This window comes from Rhinolophus sinicus, linkage group LG03 (genome assembly GCF_036562045.2).
Source record: "Rhinolophus sinicus isolate RSC01 linkage group LG03, ASM3656204v1, whole genome shotgun sequence".
Taxonomy (NCBI): Eukaryota; Metazoa; Chordata; class Mammalia; order Chiroptera; family Rhinolophidae; genus Rhinolophus; species Rhinolophus sinicus.
This window is the reverse complement of record NC_133753.1, coordinates 67487102-67511978: the sequence shown is the minus strand read 5'-3', so window position 1 is coordinate 67511978 and position 24877 is coordinate 67487102. Positions and strand designations below refer to the sequence as shown.

General features: G+C 37.9%; 1 protein-coding gene across 6 annotated transcripts in view; it reads right to left on the bottom strand.

Annotated features, from left to right (window-relative positions):
- Nucleotides 1–24877, bottom strand: part of MEIS2 (Meis homeobox 2) — a 202134-nt gene that overhangs the window by 4469 nt on the left and 172788 nt on the right. For all 6 annotated transcript variants that reach the window (XM_074327925.1, XM_074327926.1, XM_074327923.1 and 3 more), the window contains one exon: nt 1123–1181. In XM_074327925.1, the coding sequence (XP_074184026.1) occupies nt 1123–1181 (59 nt within the window). The remainder of the gene's footprint in view (nt 1–1122; nt 1182–24877) is intronic.

The window sequence follows — 24877 nt, the reverse complement described above, 5'->3', positions numbered from 1 at the left end:
AGGGGGAAGTAGGACAGGGAAGTTTGGGGTATCCAATACATAAATATTGCAACGTGCTAGTGAGTTAAGATTTTGTGATCCGACCATCTCTGGTGGCTAAGAAACATTTTTCACATCATCCACAAACATCTGAAATTCGAGCACAAGTTTACCAAGTTTATAAAGTTAAGCAGACTCAACTGAACATATGCCTTTTTACCTATAGCAAAGAAAATGTACACATGGGAAATATAACATTTCAATTGTTTTATATTCTACTCCAATAGGCCCCCTGGCTTCCATTAGTGGAATGATATTTCAGTGTTATTAGGGAAATTTTTTCCAAAGAAAACGAATTCTCTTCAATTCTTTAAACTGAGGCCACAGTTTAAATCTCCTCAAATTTGACACCCTTGTTAGTGACAACTGTCATTACCACATGGAAAATAACTTTTTCCTACAGACCTTCATGCAGGGTCCTACAAGTGCTCAGTCAGTAGACTAAGGAAATGCCTATTTCAAAGGATTGAGAGGTCATAGGCATGGTTCGGACAGTACCGTATAACTGCTTTAGAGAAACTGAGAGATATCGTGAGAAAAACCCACATGTATTTTAGTGGAATGGATTTGAAGCCTTTTGAACAAAGGCAATAATCTTTCAATAAAAAAATAATGCTGGCAATGCAGCACTTCAGGCTTTAATGGAATATTATGAATAGTCAAAGCAAATGAATGGACACAATGAGTTTAACAGGGGATGCGCCAGGAGTGAAAGCGACACGTACACCAAGGAATTGTGGGTAACATGAAAATGAGAGTGTGCTAATGATTGGATGCAGACAAGCAATGAGTAATTCCAGAGCTCACAGTCAAACTGCTTGTGGCACTAATGCTTGTGCCCAATTACCAATTCAGAAAGAAAATAAAAAGCAGTTTCAGTAGAGTCAGGGTGGGAAATCTCCAATTAGCACCAATTAGTAAAGTTGCTTCCTAGAATGGAATTCTGGGAACATTAAAAAAAAAAATTCTCCCAGAATGCCTGATGGATGCATTTATTTGCCAGGTGATGAAACTCCTGAAGTACAACTTGATGAGGATTTGTACCTGTGGGATGTGACTATTTGTATACTAACTGGAACTTGCCTGCTCGATTTGACTGGTCAATCATGGGCTGTACTATTCTTCTTCTGGCATTAATAAACCTGAAATAAAACAGAGAAGTCCAGTCATCAAATGCAATTTCTGTGCTCTGTGAACACCCTTGCACAAATGCTGCGGAGAATATAATCCAGTGAAACATCTACTGAACATTAATTATCGTTTTATCCCATAGGCAATTTTCTCTTTCAGTGTTCAAAAATACCTAGTTCACTGGATCATCTCCTCCATCATCTAATAACCGACTCAAGGCTGACCTGCTAAAAAAAAGCTCAGGGAGGGAAAAAAGCTTTTCCCCGAGAAAGCTTCTATTAATTTGCAATTGTGCTTCTGCTTCTTGAACAAGTAGGAATCTGGTTAAAGTTCTCAAGCTGGAAGATTTTTTCCCCTTTTCCTAAACTCCCCATCATAGGGAGATCCAGCTTCCCCTTGCAGCTGGTCATAAATGGAGACCAGGCTCTGGCACTCTGCTTTCACAAGGTATTGTTAGGTCAGCAAAGCCATCAATTAGGCTGTCTGAAGTTTTATCACCAACGCAGCAGTAATAAGTGCTGGCCAGAAAGACTTCTGCTCTTCGGCAACTCCTGCAGTTTAAGCCTGTAAAGTTAGGGGTCAGTTAGAGGTCAGTGCCAGCTGGGGGCGGCCTTTCCAGTCTAAGCTGGGACACCCAGGGCAGGGATAAGGTAACTGCCAACCATAAACCCAGCCACCTTTCAACCCACTAGAAAGACAGAGCCTCAGGTACACATGGTTGATATTAGAGCCCAAGAAACGTTTTCAAATCAGGTGGTGGCTGAATCACAGGAATGTGAAGGAGAAGCAGTTATTTCGTCTAGAAGCCTGGATCTAATTTTGTTGGAAATCCAAAAATAAGTGCCTACTTCATGTTACTTTAATGTTTAATAATGCCCATCAAATATTCATGTACAAACAGAATAAGATGATAAGAAATCTCCTTTATTTCTCCAAATTTAATAAAAACAAAACAATTTTCTACCATTGTAAGTTACCCTTGTCCCTGTGCATTTAATGATGAGCATTCCCCACACATTTGAGCTGATGTACAGGATTCACTGGCTGTGCATTTGGGGGTGGGCGGCAAGAAGGGAGAGGGGATGCCTAGTGTATACTAGCTAGCTGTCCCTTAAAAAGATACCCATTTATAACATTTCCCAGTATTTCTAGCTTCAAATCTTAAGTGCAGGGGACTTCATGATTAATGAGTCTGCATGGGGCCAACGGCAGGAACTGAAAACTCCGTTCTTTGAAATTAGCCAAAAAAAAAAAAAATCTAGTGCTCCTTGTTGAAGTCCCTTCCGAGAAGAACAGCAGCCCACACTCGCTCAGGCCTCCTGTGAGCACTCTCCAGTGGGAATACAATTAGGCTAGAGAATAATAGCTGCAAGAAAAGCAAAGGAGTCTTTTGCATATGGTGTTTGTTTGCAAAACAATGAACTCCTTCATTACTTAAAGAAAGTATAGCTCAGTTGTCACAAATGTTACACCGCTCAAGTTTGGGGAAGAAAGTGACAGGCTATGAGAGGTGAAAACAAGAAGAAAGTTGTAACTGCATATTTATTCCCACCTGGCACCTTAAGAGCTGTTGAGGAATATCTGACCAGATAAATCACAAAGCCATCCAGAAGGCTCCCTCAAATAGAAAAGGAACTTCATTTCTACTCTTTCCCCACCGTTTGTTACTGGGACCAAGAGGATTGCCCTGAGATTTTCACCCCCAGGAACTCTTTTTATCAGCTCAGGTTAGGACCAATTGAGATGCTCAGGAGAGTCAGAGAAACCTTTTCTCCCCTCCTTGAAGTTTCTAGTGGAGGACACACATGGTAGGGGTTTTACCTCTTTTTATGTGCTACTAATCCTGGTTTTGTTTTCTCCTTATAGGCCAACTCTTTAGGTAAAACGAATTGCTATTTTTTCCCTTTTTAATTTCACCCTTTTACTCTTTTATTATTTACATCTGGAGGTTGTTCCCTTATTGATGTGTTTCTCTCCAGTTGCCCCAAACACTCCCTTACTCACAGAGCTGCAAGGCATCATGGTTCTTAGTTCTCAGCAGGAGAACTCCACACTGTCTTCAAACAAATAATTACAGGGAAGGTTAGAGGTTCACTCAAAGGTCATTTCTTTGGATACTCCTCAGAATGTTTACATTAGTAAAAAACGGGGTCCTCTCAAAAGGTTGTTCAATGGGGGATACACAACAATGCAGAACATTAAAAAAGCATTTTGTGTGTTAGCAGGTCTTTATAGAAGCACTGAACTTGGAAATGCCACTCCAGTATCACATTTTCAACTAGTTACCATGGCATGGACTGGATGTTCACTAGCAGTTATGGCGATGGCCTTTCTTTGCCCAGTTGTACTAAACAAATATGCATAGAAGCCTCTGAAGGTTTTCACTAGATCCTTTTACAAAGGGTCATAGAGATTTTGTTTTTTTTTCACTTGGGCTCCATTTAGCCTCTCTGGATTTTTGTTCTCAAACAATGTTTTTGATCCATAGTGCTATATCTTGCCAGATTCATAACTCTACCACATTCTTTCAAATCACACATAATTTTAAAAACATATGGGCCCCAATTTTTCAGAAATCTCTTAATGTACAACTCCTGCCAACTGTCAACTCCCGTGATCTTGGGATATCTTATAAACACCATAGATATTATTATTAAAATTAACAATTAATAAGTACACTAATAATACTTCTACACTAAAAAATGAAATCACCCCACTGTACTGATGATCCACAGGCCACTCTTAAAAAACACATCAGTGTACATAAAATGGAGCCATTTAAGTATACATTAAAAATAATATTAGGAGTCAATTGTATTTTTTAACATTACTAAGATGAAATTTCTAAATGTCTTTCCCCAAAATTATCACATGACATTTTTTCCACTCCTCTGATTTATATTTTAAAATGAATGTATTTAGTGCTCAAGCAATGATAAACAATATATCAAGTTTTGATTCTACTTAGAATTTGAAGAATCTAAGTTGAAAATCAACTGATTTTTCAATCTTTTAAAGTCCAACCTATATATATATATATATATATATATATATATATATATATAACAACTCGCTGGTTCAAAGACAAAAGATGTCTTAAAAAGGCTCAAAAGGTTTCTTGAATATTAAATGGGTCTTACAAAATAACATTTTGATGAGTTAAGTGTAAATGAATCAGACACATATGGATTAAGTTATCCTTGAATTTCACACGGGTTTAAAAAATAAGGGGAAAAGAGGGTCTTGGCAAAAACATTTTGGACTTTGCCAAACCCAAAACATTTGAAAAATTGCTGAAGACATCCAACTAACCAAAATGCAGCAAGCTGCACCCAACTTTAATGAAAACCCCCACAAGTTATTTCCAATCCAAAGACTGTGAGGTTTTTCATCTGTATCTGATATTAAAAAAAAGTTCTCTAAGTTTTAATGTCATCCGGAATGATTTTGAAGTTGAGGACACATAATATACTTCTCTATTGGTACAAACAATTTAACCCGAAATTACAAAGTATTCTCTTAGAGATGAAATAGCTCTTAAAAACATTCTGAGGCTTGTACAACTCTCATGTAAAACATACCATATATGATAAATGCCATAAATAAAATGTGCTAGTAAGTCTAGTGCCTTATCCAGATTTTCATTTAGAAAAAAAATTTTCATTAGCCTCATTGTGACTTTTTTTTTTTAAGGGTTAGAGATAATTCCATTAGTGACTCCTTAGGGAATGAGTACCCTAAAGTGCACTAGTTCCATTGATTTGTATTGAACACAAAGTTAGTATCCAGGCTCACATAGAAGCTCAGGAGAATATCTATTAATACTATCTACTTTCTCACTAAATTTTACTAAAATAGAAAATGCATTAGCATGTGTGATCCTTAAAAATTACATACTAGGACTGTTCGCTTAAAAATAACTTAATTATAGAAATAAATTCAATGACTTTCCAAGAATCATGAGGCCTTTCTGAGTCAACTTGGAGATGAAAAAAAGAGTATATTAAAAATAATAAATCCAAGATAGCAAAATAGCCTTGAAATTTCATCTTGCTGTCTTGCTGGAGAGACGTCTCCTGGAGATCCTCCCACCCATCCCCACCTTAACCCTTCACAGAAAAGCCAAACCTTTCAGCTATGCATACTTGTCTGCAAACGAAATCTGACCATTGCGATTTTTCTTTGAAAGGCTTTTCATTCCAAAGCATATTTCAGATTGGTAGAAGAAGGCTTAGGTGTCATTCTTGATTGTTGGTTGCTTTATTTTCCATTCTTTCTTTCTCCCCTCTCCCCCTTTTTAAAAGGCTGATAAATCCCTTCTTTCTGGTTCACTAACTTCATGCCACACCTGGTAACCAACTCCTTTCAGCAGCATTCCTTTTGTTAGAAAGTGCAGGCCTCCGTGGAGTCACCTGGAAAGCCGCCAGCCCTGAACACTAAGGAGGAATCAAGAATCCCTGGAATTGAAGTTTTTACATGGATTGGTCTGGTCAAGGAAGGGGGCTGAACTGTTGACGAGAGATCAGATCAATTTGGAAGAGGTGTTATAGGCAGCTTGGTGATGGGTGGGGGGGGCAGGGGGGGACCTGTTAAAAAGTGAACCACCCCACCCCCACTCCCTTCTCTACTTTCCCCAGCTATGGGGCTGGCTCATCAGTGGGAGAAGGTGTTTACTCACAACGCCTGCTACTGGTTGGTGTTTGAAACAAGGAAGGTTGAGACCTTGGCAAGTCACTTATCAAGTTTCTTCATTTTATCTTAGTTCTCAGAAAAAAAAAAAAAAAGGGCAAGTCTTTTTCTGTGCTGTGGTTAAGGCTAAGAATGGGATTTTCTCAGTAAGATACATTGAAATAGTTAAATCAATAAATTAAGCAGGTTTAACGCCTTTGACCATGAACTTGGGCACGTGAATGATTGAGTCATGTCACAAACATAAATTTTTCACTGGTGTCTAGACAATGGGTCTTTTCTCACAGACAACAGTGAGCAAAGTAAGTTAAATGAATGAGATTCATGGGCAACTTAAGGACACATTCATGGTTTATAATTAATTTCCGTGAGCTACAGTTTAATTTATAATTTGATAGGTACCAGATTTGTCTACAGCTCTAAAAACAAATGAACTAATACTCATAAATTTACAGTATGAAAACATGATATTAACCTGGAATCACAAACCTTTTGTAGCTTTCTGAATATGCCTCAAGTGCTGGAGTATTCATGTTACATGAATAAGGCCCTGGGCAAAATTATCAAGTAGGTGATACTTATCTTTGATGTCCTTCTCCTGTGTTCCTTCAATATTCTTTCTTTTATCTAATTCTTCCCTAAAGTTACAGGGGCTCACATAGGTTTTTACTAAATCGCCCCACTTTGGGTAAACCCTTCTCAATTATTCCATATTCCAGACTTCTCCAAAGAGCAAAGTGGTGAAGAGTATGGGCTCATATTCTCTGCTCTTTCATGGCTGTGTGACCTTGGGTAAGTCTACTTAACCCAAGCCCAGCTTGTCCTCTATCTATAAACTGGGGCAATAGTTGGACCCACATTGTTTTGAGGATTATGGGATTAAATCCTTGGCACAGCACCTGCCTGGTACATAGTAAGAGCTCACTAAATATTAGATTACACTCAAAATGCACCTAGCCAATGTCCCCTCCTAAAGACCTCTGTTCTCTTAAAGGTAATTATGAAGACGAGGTGGGTGGCTATTAAACCAATTCAGTGGGGATTTCCAACACTGGCACAGACATCTGCTGGGGGGCTGGGTAGTGGGGAGAGCTATTTTGGAATCCCACTCTCTTAATGGTTCTCTAGATCCTTGCAATTCTATGTTCCCCGGACCAGTCACATAAACATTACCTTGAGCTTGTTAGAACTGCAGAAATATTGGACTCCCTACCTTGGCACTGCTGAATCTGAATCAGAATCTTAAAAGATCTCCTGGTGATCTATGCACATTTAAGTTGGAGAAGTCCTGCTCCAGTTCACGTACCAAATAGATGACCTAGTACACTGCCTGAGATAGAAACTTTCAGAGGTCAAGTTTTAATCATAAACCTTAGCTGTGAAAAATGCATGTACTATTCTCTTTAGTTATCTTGGATATAAACAGTCTTTTAATCACTTGCCCTGGGCAGCGATTTATAATAATTTAATTCATTTTACTCCATCTGTACCTCCTAAAGGAAAAGCTGGGCCAATAGTGTTTTTGTGGGAACTGTAATCTCTCAGAAATGGATAGGAGGAAGATGGTAGAGTTTTCTTTTCATTTAATGTAATTCTGTACTGTTTGAGTTTTTAATAATAAGTATGATTATTTTTATAATTAAAAAAAAATGTTAAAGGTGACCTAGAGAATTTGGCACGTTATTTGACTAAGGCTTATATGGCCAATAGTAGACTTTTTAATAAAAGTATTTGAGAAATTTCCTCTAAGATAGGAAATTATCTTTTATTTCCTTTACAATACTGAGCAACAATAAACACTATTCCCTAAGTATAATCACAGCCAATGGCATGCAACTAAACTTCCCAGCAGGTTATGATTTTGAAGCACGGTTACTCTTACAGAATGTCATCTGATTATTCAGATGTGGCTATTTATCATGCACTATAAAAGTGATCTTTCAAAGCTACTTGAAAGCAAAGGGAGGAGAAAACACGCAAACTTCCTGAGCTATTCATATCTAGGATCTATCCTCTTAAAGATAAAATACTAAGTCAATAGATATAAGTTGCAGTATATTACCTCATCCTGTACATGATTTATTGCAGATGGAAATCAACTAGAAAATGAATTACTTTGAAAGTTTTACTACGGACATTAAAATTCCAGATCTATAGACCTACACACCTTATAGTGCTTCTGAAAACAACTCTGCAGATGGAAGATACATCTACAACTTCATTCGGCTATCTCAGCATAAAAAGCACGAGTAATAATTTTCAAACCTACCAATTAACCAATTGCCTGTTCATCTACCTAAGCACCACAGCCTGACGGGGCTTTGAAAAAAATCAACCAGTCCCTTGATCCTCAATAACATACATTTTAGCCAATTCTCATTATGTTCCGAGCCATGTACTAATTCACACTGAGAGAGTAAGATCCTGACAAATCTAGTATCTTTTTAGCTTTCATGATCACCTTTGATGGAAGTATTAATTCTCTATCCTACTTCTCAGTGGAAACCACCTAAGCATTAACTTGCCAAAAATGCACCAAACTGTTTAGCAATTATGTATTAGATATGTTTGAGGAGATCAAGGTGCACTCACACGCCCGGTGCTAGGGATCTCTCTCTGATTAGCTTGTCATCTGCTTGGAAGAAGATGGAGGCTGATTCTCCCATATAGTCTAGCAGGCCAGCTGTTAGCTGCCTGTCAAGCCCTCAAGTGGACAAGTAGTCCAGGAGCAAAAATGTCACTCCTTTGATCTGGCAAGGAGCAGCTGCTGATTTATAGAGTAGGACTTTGTTCTTCCGTTCTATTTTACTTTCTTTCCTAAGGCAGAACCACAAAATCCAGGAGAAAAAAAAAAAAGTGCCTTTCCCAGCAACATCAACAAGCTCTGACAACTGCAACAGGGTTTTTCTTGGCCCTAACAAAGCTCTCAGGCATCTCCTTTGACGCTCACCTTTCCCCCTCCCCTCCCCCCACCACTTTTTGCAATGCGGTAGTTATTGTTTAATTCAGCTTCTGTAAATGGAATGGACTGTGGCCAGCAAGCCTGGGGCATAAACACACCTGTATGAAAGAAGCCTTATTGTAGCAACCATCTACAAGCAATCTCACATGAACCACGTGTTCCTGAGTTCAGAAAGAATGCTCCATTTTTCCTGACAGCAAATTTTATCCTAAGTGAGTTTCTATTTTTAGTGCCACCAACCTATGATGACCACATTTGAACTGTTTCATCTCCAATGGTGTCACACTCTTTAAATCAAAGAGCAAAAAGGATTAGAGTTTTTCATCTGTAAGCAAACAGATCTATCAAAAATGTTTATCCACTGTCTATAATATCAATCACTAACTACTGAATTAAACAACCAAAAAGGCTTTAGTAAATGCAATATCAAAGATGCCATAATGTTGATTTCATTACCACTGATTTATACTGACATAGGCTTCCCTGAGTAATATATAAGGGAGAAAAAAATCAGCAACAAAATCTACATAAGCCACATGCATTGTCTTGCTAAGAATTAAACTGGTTTCCACAGTGTGCTTCTGTTCTCAATGAATAAATCTGTCAGGTCAGAAATGCCCTGTCAACCAAGTAGAAAATGAAACAATGTGGCCTTAAGATAAACTATGAGAAGTCATCAGCCATATGTATGTGTGTGCATGTACATACGTGTATACATACATTTATACACATATATGTATATGTATGTGTACACACCCACACATATCAGACAAATAAACTGCTACAGTTTTCTCTGCAGCTGCTGGAAGCAAGGATGAGAGTTATCAACTGTAGGATATTTAGATATATCACCACATAGGTCAAAGACAGGAATTTTATGGGTGGCGGGAATGCTGAAAACGAAAAAGAATGGTTACTAAAATTCTTTGCTTCTACTCCATTATGCCGTGTTCTGGGGTTTGCTCCCTTCTCCCCTTTCTCACTTCCCCGGGGTGGGAGGGAGGGGAATAGATTTTGTCAGCCTCATTTCTTGCTTTATCCTATGCCCCCTTCGATCAGTCACAAGTTCCTAAGCACCCACGGCTTCAATGTGCAGAGAATGGGACTAGTAGATGCTTTCTCTGGAGGTGTGTATATCCTACTGGGAGACTGGGTTCTGGAGGGGGAGAAGAGATGGTAGGGAGGGAGAGAAAGGTGTAAGAAGCAGTAATTAGGTAATGCCTGTTTCTGTCCTTTTTCAGTCCCAAAACAATCAGAATAAACAATTTTTAAGGTCCGTAGTAATCTGTACACGTGTCACACATTGGTAAGTTCCACATTCTATACTTAACAAAAGACAAGTTTAATGACAAAAATTTGACACGGTCATATATAATAAGAAATATGTAATAGATAAATATATAATTATATGACTCTGTCTCCAATATATATTTAAAATTTTGAAAATGCAGTCTGTGCCTTTCAAGATTTTTACTCTTCACACCCACAGAAACAATCTCAAGTTGAGAATACATAATAATTACAAATCAACACAGTCCACACCCACTAAATAAGTGTGATAGGGTCAATTAAGGAAGTCAGATGGAGGTTAATCAGACGGGCTCCCGGTTTGGGTCTGGAAAACATGGCTACAGTTAATAGACAAGCTGGTGGAGGTGCTTTTTTGCCCCCAGCTTTATTGAGATATAATTGATATATAACATCCTGTAAATCTAAGGTATACAACGTGTTGATTTGATACTTATTTTGCAAAATGATTATTACTATAACATTAGCCTACACCTCCACCATGTCACATAATTACCATTTCATTTTTCTGTGGTGAACACATTTAAGATCTACTCTCTTACAGCCACTTTCAAGTATCTAACACAGTATTATTACCTATAGTCACCATGCTGTACATCAGAACCCCAATACTTACTCATCTTCTAACTGGAAGTTTGTACCCCTTGACCAACATCTCCCTATTTCCCCCACTCTGGTGAGGTTCTTGAATGATAAATTGGACTCCTGAAGTTCCTGATTGGTCCCATGATAAAATAAAATATGGTACTTGAGGAAGATCTATTCCAAGGGTTATGTATGGGATGAACTGATGAGAAGCTAGAAGCTGAGAAGGTAGAAAGCTATTCTCTAATCCAAGCAGAAGAGGGAAATAAAGTGAACCCAGTGAAGGTGGTAGAAACGAAAGAGAAGTGGGACATTTAGCTTGGAGAACTGCTGATGAATTGTGCTTAGATAGCAAAGAAGAAATACAAATATACAAGATACTAGGATAAACCTAAGCATCTACGTTTGGGATGTTATGGTATGCAGTTGATGAAAACTGGAAATGGAGAAGGAATTCCTATGTGTTGCGGTAAGGAGAGGGAAACCCACGTTTTCAAATCCTATCTTTAAATTGACAGTGGGACTTGCAGGCTGAGAAGCTATACAGACCACTCAAGATAAAGGACAAAGGAAGACAAAGGTTAGAAAGAAGTGACTTTAATCTCAAAACCCTCTAATCTTGTCAAAACTGCAAAACTATACGAATATTTCCAAACTGCGGCAACAAGTATAATAAACTGCTTGGCTACTTCCAAAAAAATTACTTCCTCTTCACCTATCCTCCAGATTTTACAAAATCCTCTATTACTAAAGGCTGGCCAAGTCAACCGTCAATAAAAACCTCAGTGATCATGGCCTTGTTTCTATTAGGTCTAGTTTGCTTCTTTTAATTCTGAGATAAATTGTGTGACTGGTTTAGAGGCTACTGGTAACAACATACCTGTCCCACTGTGGATTGCCACACAAGTTGTGTTCCATTTAATACTTAACAATGGAATTTATTACAGTTTGCAGAACTGGATATAGGATACTATGTTTTTTAGCAATAGCATAAGACAATCAAGGGTGGGTTTTCTCTAGGTAGTGACAACTAATTTGGAAGACAACTGATACGACAAAGTGTCACATTTAAAAGCGACTCCATTAAGGGTGATGGCTTCCAAATTGTGCCTGCCTTTCAAAACATACTTTTCTTTTTAAATGGGCTTTTAAGGTGGAAAATATAGCACTTCACCCAAAATGGTGTGGAAACAAATGGTTCTTGAGTCTCTATTCTTCAACTCCAGCCAAACCATCCCAACACCCTGGCAATCCAAAATCACTTGGTGTTTGGGAGGAAGGTGTATGCATGTGAATGTCCCCATGACCCTTTCATTTGTCTGTGGGGCTCCTTTTTCTAAAGCAGCAGGGGAGACTTCAGAAGACCAGCTTGGCATGCCAGAAGTGTTTGCAAGAGTCAGGCTCTCATCCTTTTTTCTATTCTCCTGCTGGTTTAAAAGAAAGGATGTGGCAGAAGACATGCAGACGGTGGCAACATTCTTAGGGCCCTTTATCCATACCACTGCTTTCTTTAAATTGTAGCGTGGTCTCTTGTTTGAAAGACTGAGATTTTAGCACTTTTAAAGGGAACCATAAGTGAGAAATCTCCTAGGTGTTAAACTTTAGAGTGGCTTCAACCCAAAATACAAAAAAAAAAAAAAAAAAAAAAAAAAGGATTGAAACACAGAAAGTCAAGTAATATTAAGAAAAAGATCCAGCAAACAAAATATCATAAATATGCATATATAGTACAGTCTTTCTGTGTAAACCAAATGCCATTTAACCAGTTTATATTGGCATCTAGTACAAGTGCCAAAGGGAGGGGAAAAGAAATCAAAGATCTGAAAAATTTTAGTTACTTTAAATAAACTATAGTTCTAACAGCTATACATATAACAATAATCTTTAAAAGTATTATTAAAACATACCCCGTTATGTCAAGAAGCAAAAAAAGAATAAAAAAATCTATTCAGGCACACATGACTCAATGTCCTCACATTTATGATGTTCAAACATCAAAGACCAAATTCCAAACAAAATTTCCTGACTGCATTTTCTTAATAACAAATTAAACATTTTTACTTTGATTTGACAGGCAGATAGCATTCTGTATCTTCTCCAGAGATGTTACATGCAGTCTTTCCAATGTGACAGTATTATTTCCTACATTTTTAGCATCATCCCATGATCATAAAAGACATAAAATATATCTTTATAAATCACAAGAGACTTAGCAAATCAGCAGTTATGCCACATCTGCTCTAGTCCTTAAATATTTTAGCGTTAGAGGGTTAGTTAGTGAGGTTTTTTTCCCCCCTTGATTTGCAGAGAAATAAAGACATCAACTTTTGATTCTGACATTCCACACAAAGCTATAATCTCTAAAGAAGCTAACACATTGTACCACAGTTTGAAAGAATTTTTAGAGCATATTCGTATTTCATATCTATCAGATTTCCTAAGGTGGTTTAACTAAACTATTAGAAATAGAAATGATGGCATATTTAAGTTATCTCCATTTTCACAGTACAGGTAAAGTAACATCATCAGCTATCAAAATTAATTTAATTTAGAAATTGGTTTAACTGCCAAAGATTCTACTTTGGATCAAATAATGTACAAATAAACAAAAAGGCGATTGATTAATAAGTATAAAGTTAATAGGCTAACTTACTAGGAACACACTATTCCTTTTGTCTGGGATGGCCTTTCTCCCATAAACATCTGGTCAATACACCCTTCAAAATTCTTATCAGAGAACAGCTCTATGAGGTAATTTCCCTGGTTCCACAGTCATAGCACTAGGCTAATTTGCCCATCACAGCATTTATTCAACACCATGGTTACAATTTACTTGTCTAGCTTCCCACCAAATAGCCTTGGGGAGCAGTGACAAACATCTTAATTCTATGTTATTGAGTGTGTGTCCAGTATGCAGTACATCCTCAATAAAATGTTTGGTGAATAAATAGTTGAATGAGATGGAGGGTTCCTCCATTTTGGAAATCACGTAGAATTGAGAACAGAAGAGCCCACAGGGATTCTCTTTTCCTCATTTTGTAAGTGGCATAGCTGAATCCCAGACGAAATGGATTTTCTTCTGAGTGGGACGACTAAGATGGAAAACAACAAATCTGGCTTCCTGGTTCTGCTCTAGTTTTCTTTGCACTAGGAAACAACTAAAGATACAGACCAAAGGCTTTAGGTTGAAGGTCTGATTCCATTTGGGCATTAGAGACAAATCTTGGGTGCCAGGGTGAAGGAAGAGATGGACTTCACTTGGGAGAAAGTGGGCATCAAACTTTTCTAGGCTGGGGAATGCATGCTATAGTTATATAGGCATGATGAGTCTGGTTGACTTGAGAGAAGAGAATAAACTAAAAGTAATGGGAACTGAGTATATAGTTCATTAATACAATGAAGTAGTGTGTGTGTGTGTGTGTGTGTGTGTGTATTAGGATAGAGGAATAGTGACTAGGAAGTGAAGGAGGAAAATTTGTGAGATGGAGAAAGGAAAGGAGAACAGCAAACTTTAAATATATTTTTATCCCATAGCTTTCTAAGAAAGTTTTTCCAAAATTGTGCCCTCAGGGACACTGGTGTCATTAGGTGTTTCTTCAAAATAGGGGTGATAGGTCATATAAAATGTAGGGGAAATAATATTAAATGAAACAAAGTAAAGATGCTTCCTTTGCTGCAAGTTATGTCATAGCTTTAATAGGCTAAAATACATTATGAATATATTATATATGAAATCTATATAATATGTATAATATATATGAAATATATAATATATGAACATATAAAATATATTAAGAAGACATGATGGTACAAATCAATCCGTAACTTTAGTTATGAAGATTTTGAGGGGCACTAGGATTCCAAGGATTTGAAAAAAAATGAAGCCGTATTCTGGTGTTTAAACGAAATTGTGTTTTTAAACCATTTATCAACTTGAAAACAGAAATTCCATCTTCTTATCTGCCCAAGTCAGACTCAGATACAGAGAAGCACTTGTAGGGGTCTGGGTTTATATCTTACCTGCTCATGAGCCCACCTCCCACGATTATTATAAAAACTAACTACTCCATAGACTTTTGACCCCAAAATGTGCTGGGTGAAACATTGTTTAGAATGGTTTCTATCTCAAAGGTAATTTGATCATTAGGGAATGATTTTAGGCTGGGATGTTTTCTCTCATCTTTCCTTTTTCCTACTTTGTCCATTTTCCCACTCCATAAAATATTTTTTAAAAACCTATCGTTGGGCATTTTATATGTACGCTTAAAATTTCTGCTTCAGAACACCTTTCTTAGAAACTGAAAACTAATCTTATGTGTAAGACTTTTTTTTTTTCAGTACCCTCTGCATCTTTCATTAATCAGAACCGTCACTGGATTGTGGCCCTTTAACTTGAGCACGTCTATTACAGATGTTAGACTTCCGTGTATGGAGGAGGAGAGATAGAGGGGGTGATGGAGAGAGAGAGACAGAGAGACAGAGAGAGAGAGAGAGAGAGAGAGAAGGTGGTGGGGGGCAGGATGTTAAGGGGAAAAAGAAATGAGAAGGGAAAGAGACAGGAAAAGAGAAAGTACTCCTTTGGCTAAAGTACATCAATATACATCAAATGCTCCTCCCTCTCCCGTCCCCCCACCCCCCAAAACCAATTCTACTTTCTTGTTTACAGAGTGTATGAGTACAAAATCAGCTTTTACTTAGAACTGTGTTAAACACCACCTGCCTGCCCTCTGAACCTCGCTGTCCCGGGATGAGGTCAGCTGGTGGAGGGCTCTGGTTCTCTAAGCGGTCCTGTCATTCAGCCTAACAGCAGTGATTCACTCGCGGGAGGCAAAAATGACTCAATTGTTGGGCTTATTGACTCCAGGGAGCACAGCTACTCTGTCATTACCATGGAGTGCAAACACCCTGAGCTCTGTTTTGGTCCACTTAAAATTACTATTTGCTGTGAAGGATTGGCAAAGCAATTCTAAAAATGATGGGGGTGAACGTCAGGCGAGCGCCATTATGGGCTTTTCTTTCCGGTTAAGCAGAAGTAAGCAGCACAGGACCCGTTCGCAGCCTGACCCACTTATTTAACCTTTTGTTCACTTTGCTGTATTAACATATGTTAACTGGGTATATAAGCCCTACGGGGGGGATGAGAACCTCATGACCAAATTATGGTTCTGTTTTCATGGGTAACCTCTCCTTGGGTGGAAATTAAACCCCAATGTAAATCCATTTGCGGTCCATACAGAATTGAGGAGGAACGCCAAAAAAACAAAGGCTGAACGACAGTCTTGCAAAGACCACTGCAACCAGGGAGTGGCGGGGTAAATTATACACTAGAGGAACTATTTGAAAAACCAAATAAATTTAATTAAATAAGTTACAAAATTATTTTCTTGCCTCTTATCTACTCCCCTTGGTTAATATCCATGACATACTGATGTTGCATAATTGCTCTTATGGAATGCTGCAGCTCAGAGCCATAATGAGCTTCCTTTGCACAAAGGCAGCAAAAGTGGTTTCCCTACAGAGTTATCTTCTCAATTATTTATACTTGCAACACTTTCACATAATGGCAGTTTTAAAATCAAACAAACAAAGCAAACCGTACAATAAAGGAAGGAAACAAGAAGGTGCAGGGACCTTTTCCTTTCTGTTGTGAACACTACAAGGGATAGGCAGGCCATATAGTGTCAAGTGAATTTGGTTCCTCAAAAAGTCTCAGGGGCCTTGCGACCAGATGACATCAAAGCATTTGCAATTGCCACCTTGGTGAGGGATTAAACAATCTCCATACCTGCCTTGCGTTTAATCTGACCCAAATACGTAAAAGAATGCAAACTTTATTTTTTTATTTTTACAACTTTGTCTTTGAAAATTCCTAACCAGAAGACTTAACCCTCATCCCATTCCTGAAAGAAAGAAAGAAAGAAAGAAAGAAAGAAAGAAAGAAAGAAAGAAAGAAAGAAAGAAAGAAAGAAAGAAAGAGAAAGGTACTAAAAAAAACTGTCAAAATGATATCCATGGAAACAGAAAATGGTGGTGTGTGTCACAGTTGTCCCCAGGCTATGGAGTGGCTTGCTAGTTTTTATGGAACTTGTTGCCACTGTCCACACCTGCCTCGGGTTCATCACTCAAAACCTTGTCTACAAAAGTGGAAAAGGTACTTTGTAGCTATACAGATATACAAATAAAACCAAGGGTATGTTTAAACAGTAAGGCAGAATTATAATACTATTTCTAATATTTGATTTTGGAATCTCATTGAAGAAAACTGTTTACTGCTACCATTGAATTCTGACTTATTTTGCTCCTAGTACCTAGCTCAGTAGCCTGTTTAGAGTAGATGCTCAATGAATGCTACCTAGGTTATTTTTCCAAGTTAATCCATAGATGTGGTTAAGGAGCTTATATTTTAAGAAATTAAAGGTGAACTTTTGACCGGACACACATTTGGACCTGCATTAAATCTATATTTCATTTCAGATTCTCCATTGCCCTGCCCACCTATATGCTGTCATCTCAAGGGCCCCACCCATATATCTATGACTGAAGATATTCATTTATAATGCCCGTGAAACACAGCTTTAATATCACCTATTAGCCATTTCCAAATAACAAATGTTAAGCAACCATTTCCTTAAATTCCTGCAGGGCAAGATTATAAAGAAACAGTAAAAGAATAATAAGTTTAGAAACCTCAAAATTTGTCTCTTGCAATACGCCTACATGCATACACATTGAATTTACATACATATACACACACTTGTTTTTCATAAACATACCTTGGGACTTTAAATCTCTCTTGACACTCAGTTTAAAAAAAAAACACAAAAACTCTTAAGTAGATATTTTTTCCCCACAAGCACACAGGTACTCCTGTGAAAGGTCAGAAGGAAAAAATACACCATGCTAAAAGGAAATCAGACCATGATCCGTAAGCTGCCTGAGCACAGGCTATGGATGGGGTCATTGGAGAGAAGCAGTTGGGATTGAGATAGGATCCGCCATCTTGTTTTGCTTCGCCCCCAGGAATCAAATGAACTAGATATCATATTGTGTACACTTGTTGATTCTTAAAGCTCTTCTTAGCCATCTAGAGCTAGGAATGAACCAATTTTGTTGGCTACTTCTTTTCTTCCTGCCACTCTCACCTCCAAGGTCAAAGTACTTGGTGGTATGGTGGGAGCTGATGGGTTGTGGACCCAATTCTACTCATCAATACAAAAGCACACCTTACTATTTGGCCCCCTAGTAGCACTAGCCACTTTCAATACTTTCAATAAAAAATGATCTTTCTAAGTATGTCCATGTGTGGTTACAGACTGTACAAAGGATAAAGGGTAATACAAGGAGAATGCACATGATGGTAAGAACACTCTAGTGCCAAAAGATTAAAAACACATCCTTGCCTTAGGCAAATATAAATCTGAATGAACTTTGACATACTTCAAATATGTCCTATGGCATGTATAACCTATTTTTCAAAGACACTGATGCAATAACTAGTATGCGATTAATCATTGCGTGAAAGATTAGTTAAATGTTGAGGTCTAGAAGAAAGTTGGGTAGTTTTTGTATTTTCCAATGTGGGCAAGTGCTGAAGGGAAGTCTCAGATTCTGTGAAGGGACTCCAACTTGAAAAGTGCTCCCTCTGGCAGTCTAAACCGATTTAAAGGTCAGTAGATTATGGGTGGAAGTGCATTGGTTTGGAGAGTAAAACCAAAAGCTGACTGGGTTGGAGAGGGTGTGGCTTTCCTCCCTGTGAGGGCTCCCACTGATGGGAATAGAAGTTGCTATCCGTGGCTTGAGGGCAGTAATATTATATGGCCCTCAATTCCCAAATGTGACAGATTCATAAGAAACCGTAACCTCTATTTTTTCCAGCTTTCCTCAACCGCAGCAACAGACTCTCTTAGCAGACCAGCCAATTAACCAAGCATTGAAAAAAAACCCCCACAAATCTATATCAATAGCTCTGTAGGACATAGAGAAAGACGTGTGAAGTAAACACTTAATCACTGTTGTAAGAGACAAATAAGTTGAAACAAGCTGTGGCTGAAAAAATTAATTTTAAACAAATCAGAAGAAATGGCATATCTATCTTCTTTCCTCTAAGCATCCATGTATTTGCTTTTGTTTTAGTTCACAACGACTCGGCCTTCAGTTTACCCTTGACTGGTGGCAAATCTGATAAGGGTTGGCACAAATATGCTGAGCCTGGTTTACAATTTGTTTTGCAACTTCCCTTCCCAGATAAATATAATCCAAGTACAACTTCTGAAAAAAAAAAAAAAAGTTGTGTTTACTTGTCCTGTGCTTAAGGATTTTTTTCTTCTAAATGTTCCCTCAGGATGCTGGCTTGCAACCTAGAAAAAGCTTGGATTTCAGCTGCAGTCTCCAAGGTATTCTACTGTTCAGTGGGGCCGTGTGCTGGGAGGGAAGCTCTCTACCTTGCTGATTTAATTAACAGGATTCTTTTCATTATTACGGGGATTTAGTTTCTTCTTGCCTCTCAGTGTTGGGGAAACACTGATTTATGTTTTATATTTTGAAGGAAAATTTATTGTTCTTTGACAGCTGAGGCTCGGTAAATTCCCGGCATTGATGGGACCCCAGGGAGGTGTCACCATTGCCCTGCCCACCTATAGGCTGTCCTCTGAAGGGCCCCCCTCCAGAAGTGAGAAGAACCATCAGCTGTTCAGTGCCCATCCCGCTCCTCCTCCCTCTGATAATTATGCCAGCAGGGGTTGGCTCATTCCCATTTATGAATGGTGGTATTAGGTTGATCAGTAACTGTGAATCACTGATTCATTTAAGTGAAGCAAACAGTCCATGAATCTTTGGACTGGATTTAATCTCTTTACTAAATGGAGCTCACTGAATCAAATGGTAGACTGTGCTATACTTATTTTGATGACCATGGATGGACCAAAAATCGGGGCAAATTTTCTAAATATGAATACACCTTTATGGAGGCAATACATATGTATTTGCAATTAGTACTATAGAAAATTTGGCATGGATGGTCATCACGACTCTTTGGGTCACCACTCTCCTAGACTACGCACCAACAAATTCTGGCTTGGAGAAAAAGGAAAACATTTAGTGAAAACTCTAGAGACTTGTAGCAAATTTGTATTTTAGATGAAGAATTTTAGGTGTCAGTTAATGTCCATAATTTGATTATAATCAAAATCTTCTTTTCTAAGAGGGCTTCATAATTCACCTTCATCCATATTACTATAAACATTTATTGAGCCAGGCACTAAATTGAGTGTATATATGTACTTATTTAATTTTCACAAAAACCTTATAGAGCAGGTAATATTATTAGCCTTTCCATTTTATGGTGGGGAAACTGAGACTTAACAAAATCCAATAATATGCCTAACTAAGATCACACTATTACTCAGTGGCAAAGGTGGGGCTCAGATTTCTGACTTAACGTGTTCTACGTGGTTATGTAGAATGGATACAGCCATTCCATGGTATACATAGTGATAGTGAAAGAAGGAGTTATAGGTTGAACTGTGTTCCCCCAAATTTATATGTTGAACTTCTAATTCCCAGTACATCAGAATATAACCATATTGGAGATATGGTCTTTAAAGAGGTAAGTTAAAATGAAACTATTACTGTGGGCCCCTAATCCAACATAACCGTTGTCCTTATAAGAAGAGGAAGAGACACCAGGGACACAGGTGCACAGAAGGAAAACCATGTGAGGACACAGAGAAGGCAGCCCTGGGCGATCCAAGGAGAGAGAGGCCTCTGTGAAACCAAACCTGCTGACACCTTGATCTTGGACTTCCAGGTTTCAGAACTGTTAGAAAATAAATTTCTGTTGTTTAAGCCACCCAGTCTGGTATTTTGTTATGGCAGCCTTAGCAAACAAATGCAAAAGGTAACATAGAGACAGGAGCTGGAAGAAAGGCAGAAACCAAACTTAAGATCTGAGGAGATGGTCACTTCCTTTCCATGACTGCTGGAGACACCTTACCCTTGGTGGCACTGGCCCCTATCAACCTTGCATATACACTATGACTAAGCCCTTGTTTAGAAAAAAAAAAAAAGCGAGCGAAAGTTGTACAATGGCAAATAAAATGGCTAAGGCAATAGGGACAAAGTTAGGAGAAGAAAGCCATTCTATGTATGAGAAAGGCAGTGTTATTCAATCAGAGAAGGCAAAAGAAGAAGGCCAGTTAAACAGGTGGATAGAGTTTTGAGTTATCTAGAGGATCTGCCTGGACATAAGCCACACACACACACACACACACACACACACACACACACACTTGGGGGTCTAGGAAATTAGGAATATTTAGGGCTATTCCTACTGTCATAGGAGAGGCCTGCAGCTGAAACATCTCCTGGGAACCAGGTAACATCTTGACAACACTCTGAACACATGCTTGCTTAGTTCTAAGAAACCCTTTATCTGATATTTTCCAGTCAGGCAGGAAAATGGAGCCAATTTTTAGACCAAATGTATAAAATGGAGCCTTGGGAATTATTTGACTTCAGATCAGAACTTTTCACTTATCTAGATTCATGAGCCAATAGGTGCTAAGGAAGAATAAAGAAATAATATAGAAAGTGCATATAATACTATAGTGGTTGGTATTTTCAAAATCTTTAAAATCAAGGGAAGTGTGTATGGGAATGTAGTCTGACTAGTGGAGAAAAAAATAAATTAAAATAAGCCTCACTCTGAACCTGATTTAACAGGTCCAAGATAATTTTCTCATTCATCAGCTTTGCAGGGTTACATGACAATTGGACTTTCAAATTTTGATTTCTCTTTGTTTATTCAGACTATGTGTCAGGATCCCCAAATTCAGAACACAACTCTGTCTAAAAATTCATGCTTCTTAAATTTTTCCACAAAGGAAATCCTCAACAGATTTTTATCTTCAACCATACTCTAGGGAAACACCTGGGTAAAATGTTACCTTGGGCCATCAACTCATCATCACATTGAACATAAGCTAAAAGAGTTTTGGATCAATGAAATAAGGAAGAGAACACTTGAAGAAAATTAGCACAATAGTGAGAAGCTCATGCCATAGACATGACTAGGATTTCTTTACACACGGGAGAGTTTCAGAATGGAAGCCTCTCCATGCCAGTCTTATCTCTACATCACCGACAATAAATCCAATTTCCATTCCTTGCAGGGCACATTCTCCCTTCAAACAGCCTCCCAGTTTTCCTGTGTCACCTCCTTTCTTTTATTAATAGTCTTTGATTACTTGGAGAAATTCTAGAATATAGTAGTACCTCGGTTTTCGAACGTCAGTTGACGAACATTTCAGTTTATGAATGCTGTATACCCGGAAGTAAATGCTTTGATTTGCAAACACGCCTCAGTAGTCGAACATGTCATTTGGCTTCCACTGAGTGCAAGATCCCGAAGCCTAGCTGTTGGCTGGCTGTTTTTGAACGTTTCAGAACTCAAACGGTCTTCTGGAATGGATTATGTTAAAAAACCAAGGTACCACTGTATATAATTCTTGAATTCCTTGCATAAATATATATTCAGTGTCTGTTGCCTATTTGGCATTGTACTGAGGACCTCATGGGAAGTCACACAAAAGAAGAACCTGTATGAGAGGCCACATTTGCCAAGTGAAAAAAACACTCAATTAGGGATTAATGTCATACCCTAAGGATCTCCTGATTTAATTGGAGAAACAAGACATACACCTATCCATCAATCTGTTAAGTTTTATGCTGTGAGAAAAATAACACAACTTAATGGAAAGAGCATGGGTTTTAGAGACCTGGGCTTAAACCCTGTCTATGTCACTTATTGTGTGGTTTTGGACAAGTTATTTAACTTTTCTGTATCTTCATATCCTCAACTGTAAAGTGAGAATACATTATATGACCTACTTCAAAGAGTTGCCCTGAAGATGAAATGTAAAGGCCAATTTGTACTGTGAAGGCATCAGAACATCATCCAAGAATTACAAGGAGAAAATATTTAAATCATTCCATAATAAATTTCCAACATTTACAATCTTCCAAACACTGCAAAGCATACACAGATGAAGAAGATTCAGTCTTGCTCTCAGAAAGCTTGAAGTTTTGCAGTAAAGACATGACCATGCTACAAGAGGAAAGAGTTTCTTGGCAGGAGAGTGGTCATGGGTGTGCAGAAAGGATGGACATAATGTTGGTGAGAAGGGGAAGAGGAAGGAGACTTTGGGCTTCTCTTTCAAGGATTCTGATAGGTGGAAATGGGAAGGATAGAAGGAGGCAGAACATATCAGGTAGAGGAAACTACTTAATCAAATGCACAGAGGGCAAGTACTTCTAGATAATATGCTTAGTAGATAAGGTACTAGGTTGACGTTAGGAGAAAAATGTGAATCCTGGTTTGCAATTTCTTAGCTATTTGACCTCTCTGATTCACCATTTCTCATCGGTATAATGGAAATGGCGTGTATCTCATAAATGTATTGTGAAGATTAAATATTTAGCTAAATAGTTGACATATTTGAAATACAATACATGTATAATGTACTTTTTTTTAATCTTAGAAAGAGTGATTAGAAAAGTTCCCAATTATTACCAAAAGAATTAATTCTAATTATTTCCTAGGTTATGCGTACAGTGGTCCAATCATAGCACTCATTTCTAGTATCACGTGAGCATTGGAGGATGAGCTTCAAAGTTTATTTGTGTTATCCACTTGCACTTAGTCATTTTATCTACAATGAACCACCATTAGAATGTCAATAGGAGAAAAGGAAGTAATAAGTGAGATAACTTGAATTTTCAGCTATTTTGTTAGGTTGTATCTTTCAGGGTATTACATTTGTCGCCTTACACTGGCAAGAATAGGCATAAAGAATAGATGAGCCTTTGTTCAGAACTCACAGATTATTCATCTAAATATTTAGGTACATAAGAACAACATATTTATTCTATTCATTGTTCCTAGAAGTCAAGGACAATGGAAGCTAAAAATCTAGTGTTTGGAGCACAGGTGTTAATTCTCAGAAATCTTAGAAAGGTGAGAAGGAGAATGGTGTAGAACGTATTTTGCTGACTAATAAAAACAGGTCTACTAAAACTGCTTTAATTCATGTGGGATGATGGTTCTAAATATGGATCCCAAATGTTGGAAAAAAGACCTCCATGCAAACTTTTGGCAGATGACAATCTCTTATTCTTCATTTTTGCCAAGTGAAGAAAGTAGAAATACAATCTTGACTTAATTTATAATGGGTACATTCTCCGAAACACCTGTGTTCTAAAAGTAAAATGATTAAGAAATTACATGCTAAGATCTTAATTTTAAAAAAAACAACAAAAAAACGGAACTTCTGCAGAAGTCATGTAGAATAGTGTTGTTCTACATCCTTTATCTAGAATGAAACTGATCAATTGGACCAACATGGGTAGAGGTTTAAAATTAACCAACACTCGGGATTGGAATGCAACAGAAGATCCCATCTTATGTTGGTAAAAGCATGCCTCAAAGGCTCAGAAGGGTCAGAAAAAGAAATAAAACTCTGTTCAGTTCCAACTCTGAAGAGCCAAATAAATACAGTCAATTTTCTATTCATTAATCAAAAATGGTATATAAAGTTCTGTAGGATGCAGCCTCTGTAGAATTAAGCTGCCAAACCACCTCCGATAAATTTTTAATGACATGTTTGCCCTAGTGATAAGTATCACCAAGAAAAGATGTCCTGCAGTGCCTGTGAAATATGTAGGATTGACTCAAAGAACTCTAGGTAGCCCCATGGATTACATCAATCATAGGGTCAAAAGAAGACGTATGGAAAATAAAAAGAGAAACAATCAGTTCCAACAGAACAAGAAGTGTTAAACATACATTCTGTTCAAAGACAGTCACTCAGCTTATTTTATGTCATTAACTATCCCCCTGACTCAGTTATCCTGATATTGTATGCTATTTAATGTGGTTTGGAATCATTTCAAGGAATTGATCTTCATATGATTTTCAAAGAAAAACACAAACGAGGCTCTTAGTCTCTTACTTAACTTACGGAGTTCCAGGTTGCTTTGGCCTTATTGTTTTTATCTTTCTACTCTTGACCTGAAGTGGGAAAGCATTTGGTTCACCCAAAGCATGTCCCCACCATTTGGGTTGTTCCTACAGCTCATATTTCGGCAGCACTTAGCAATAACTCTATA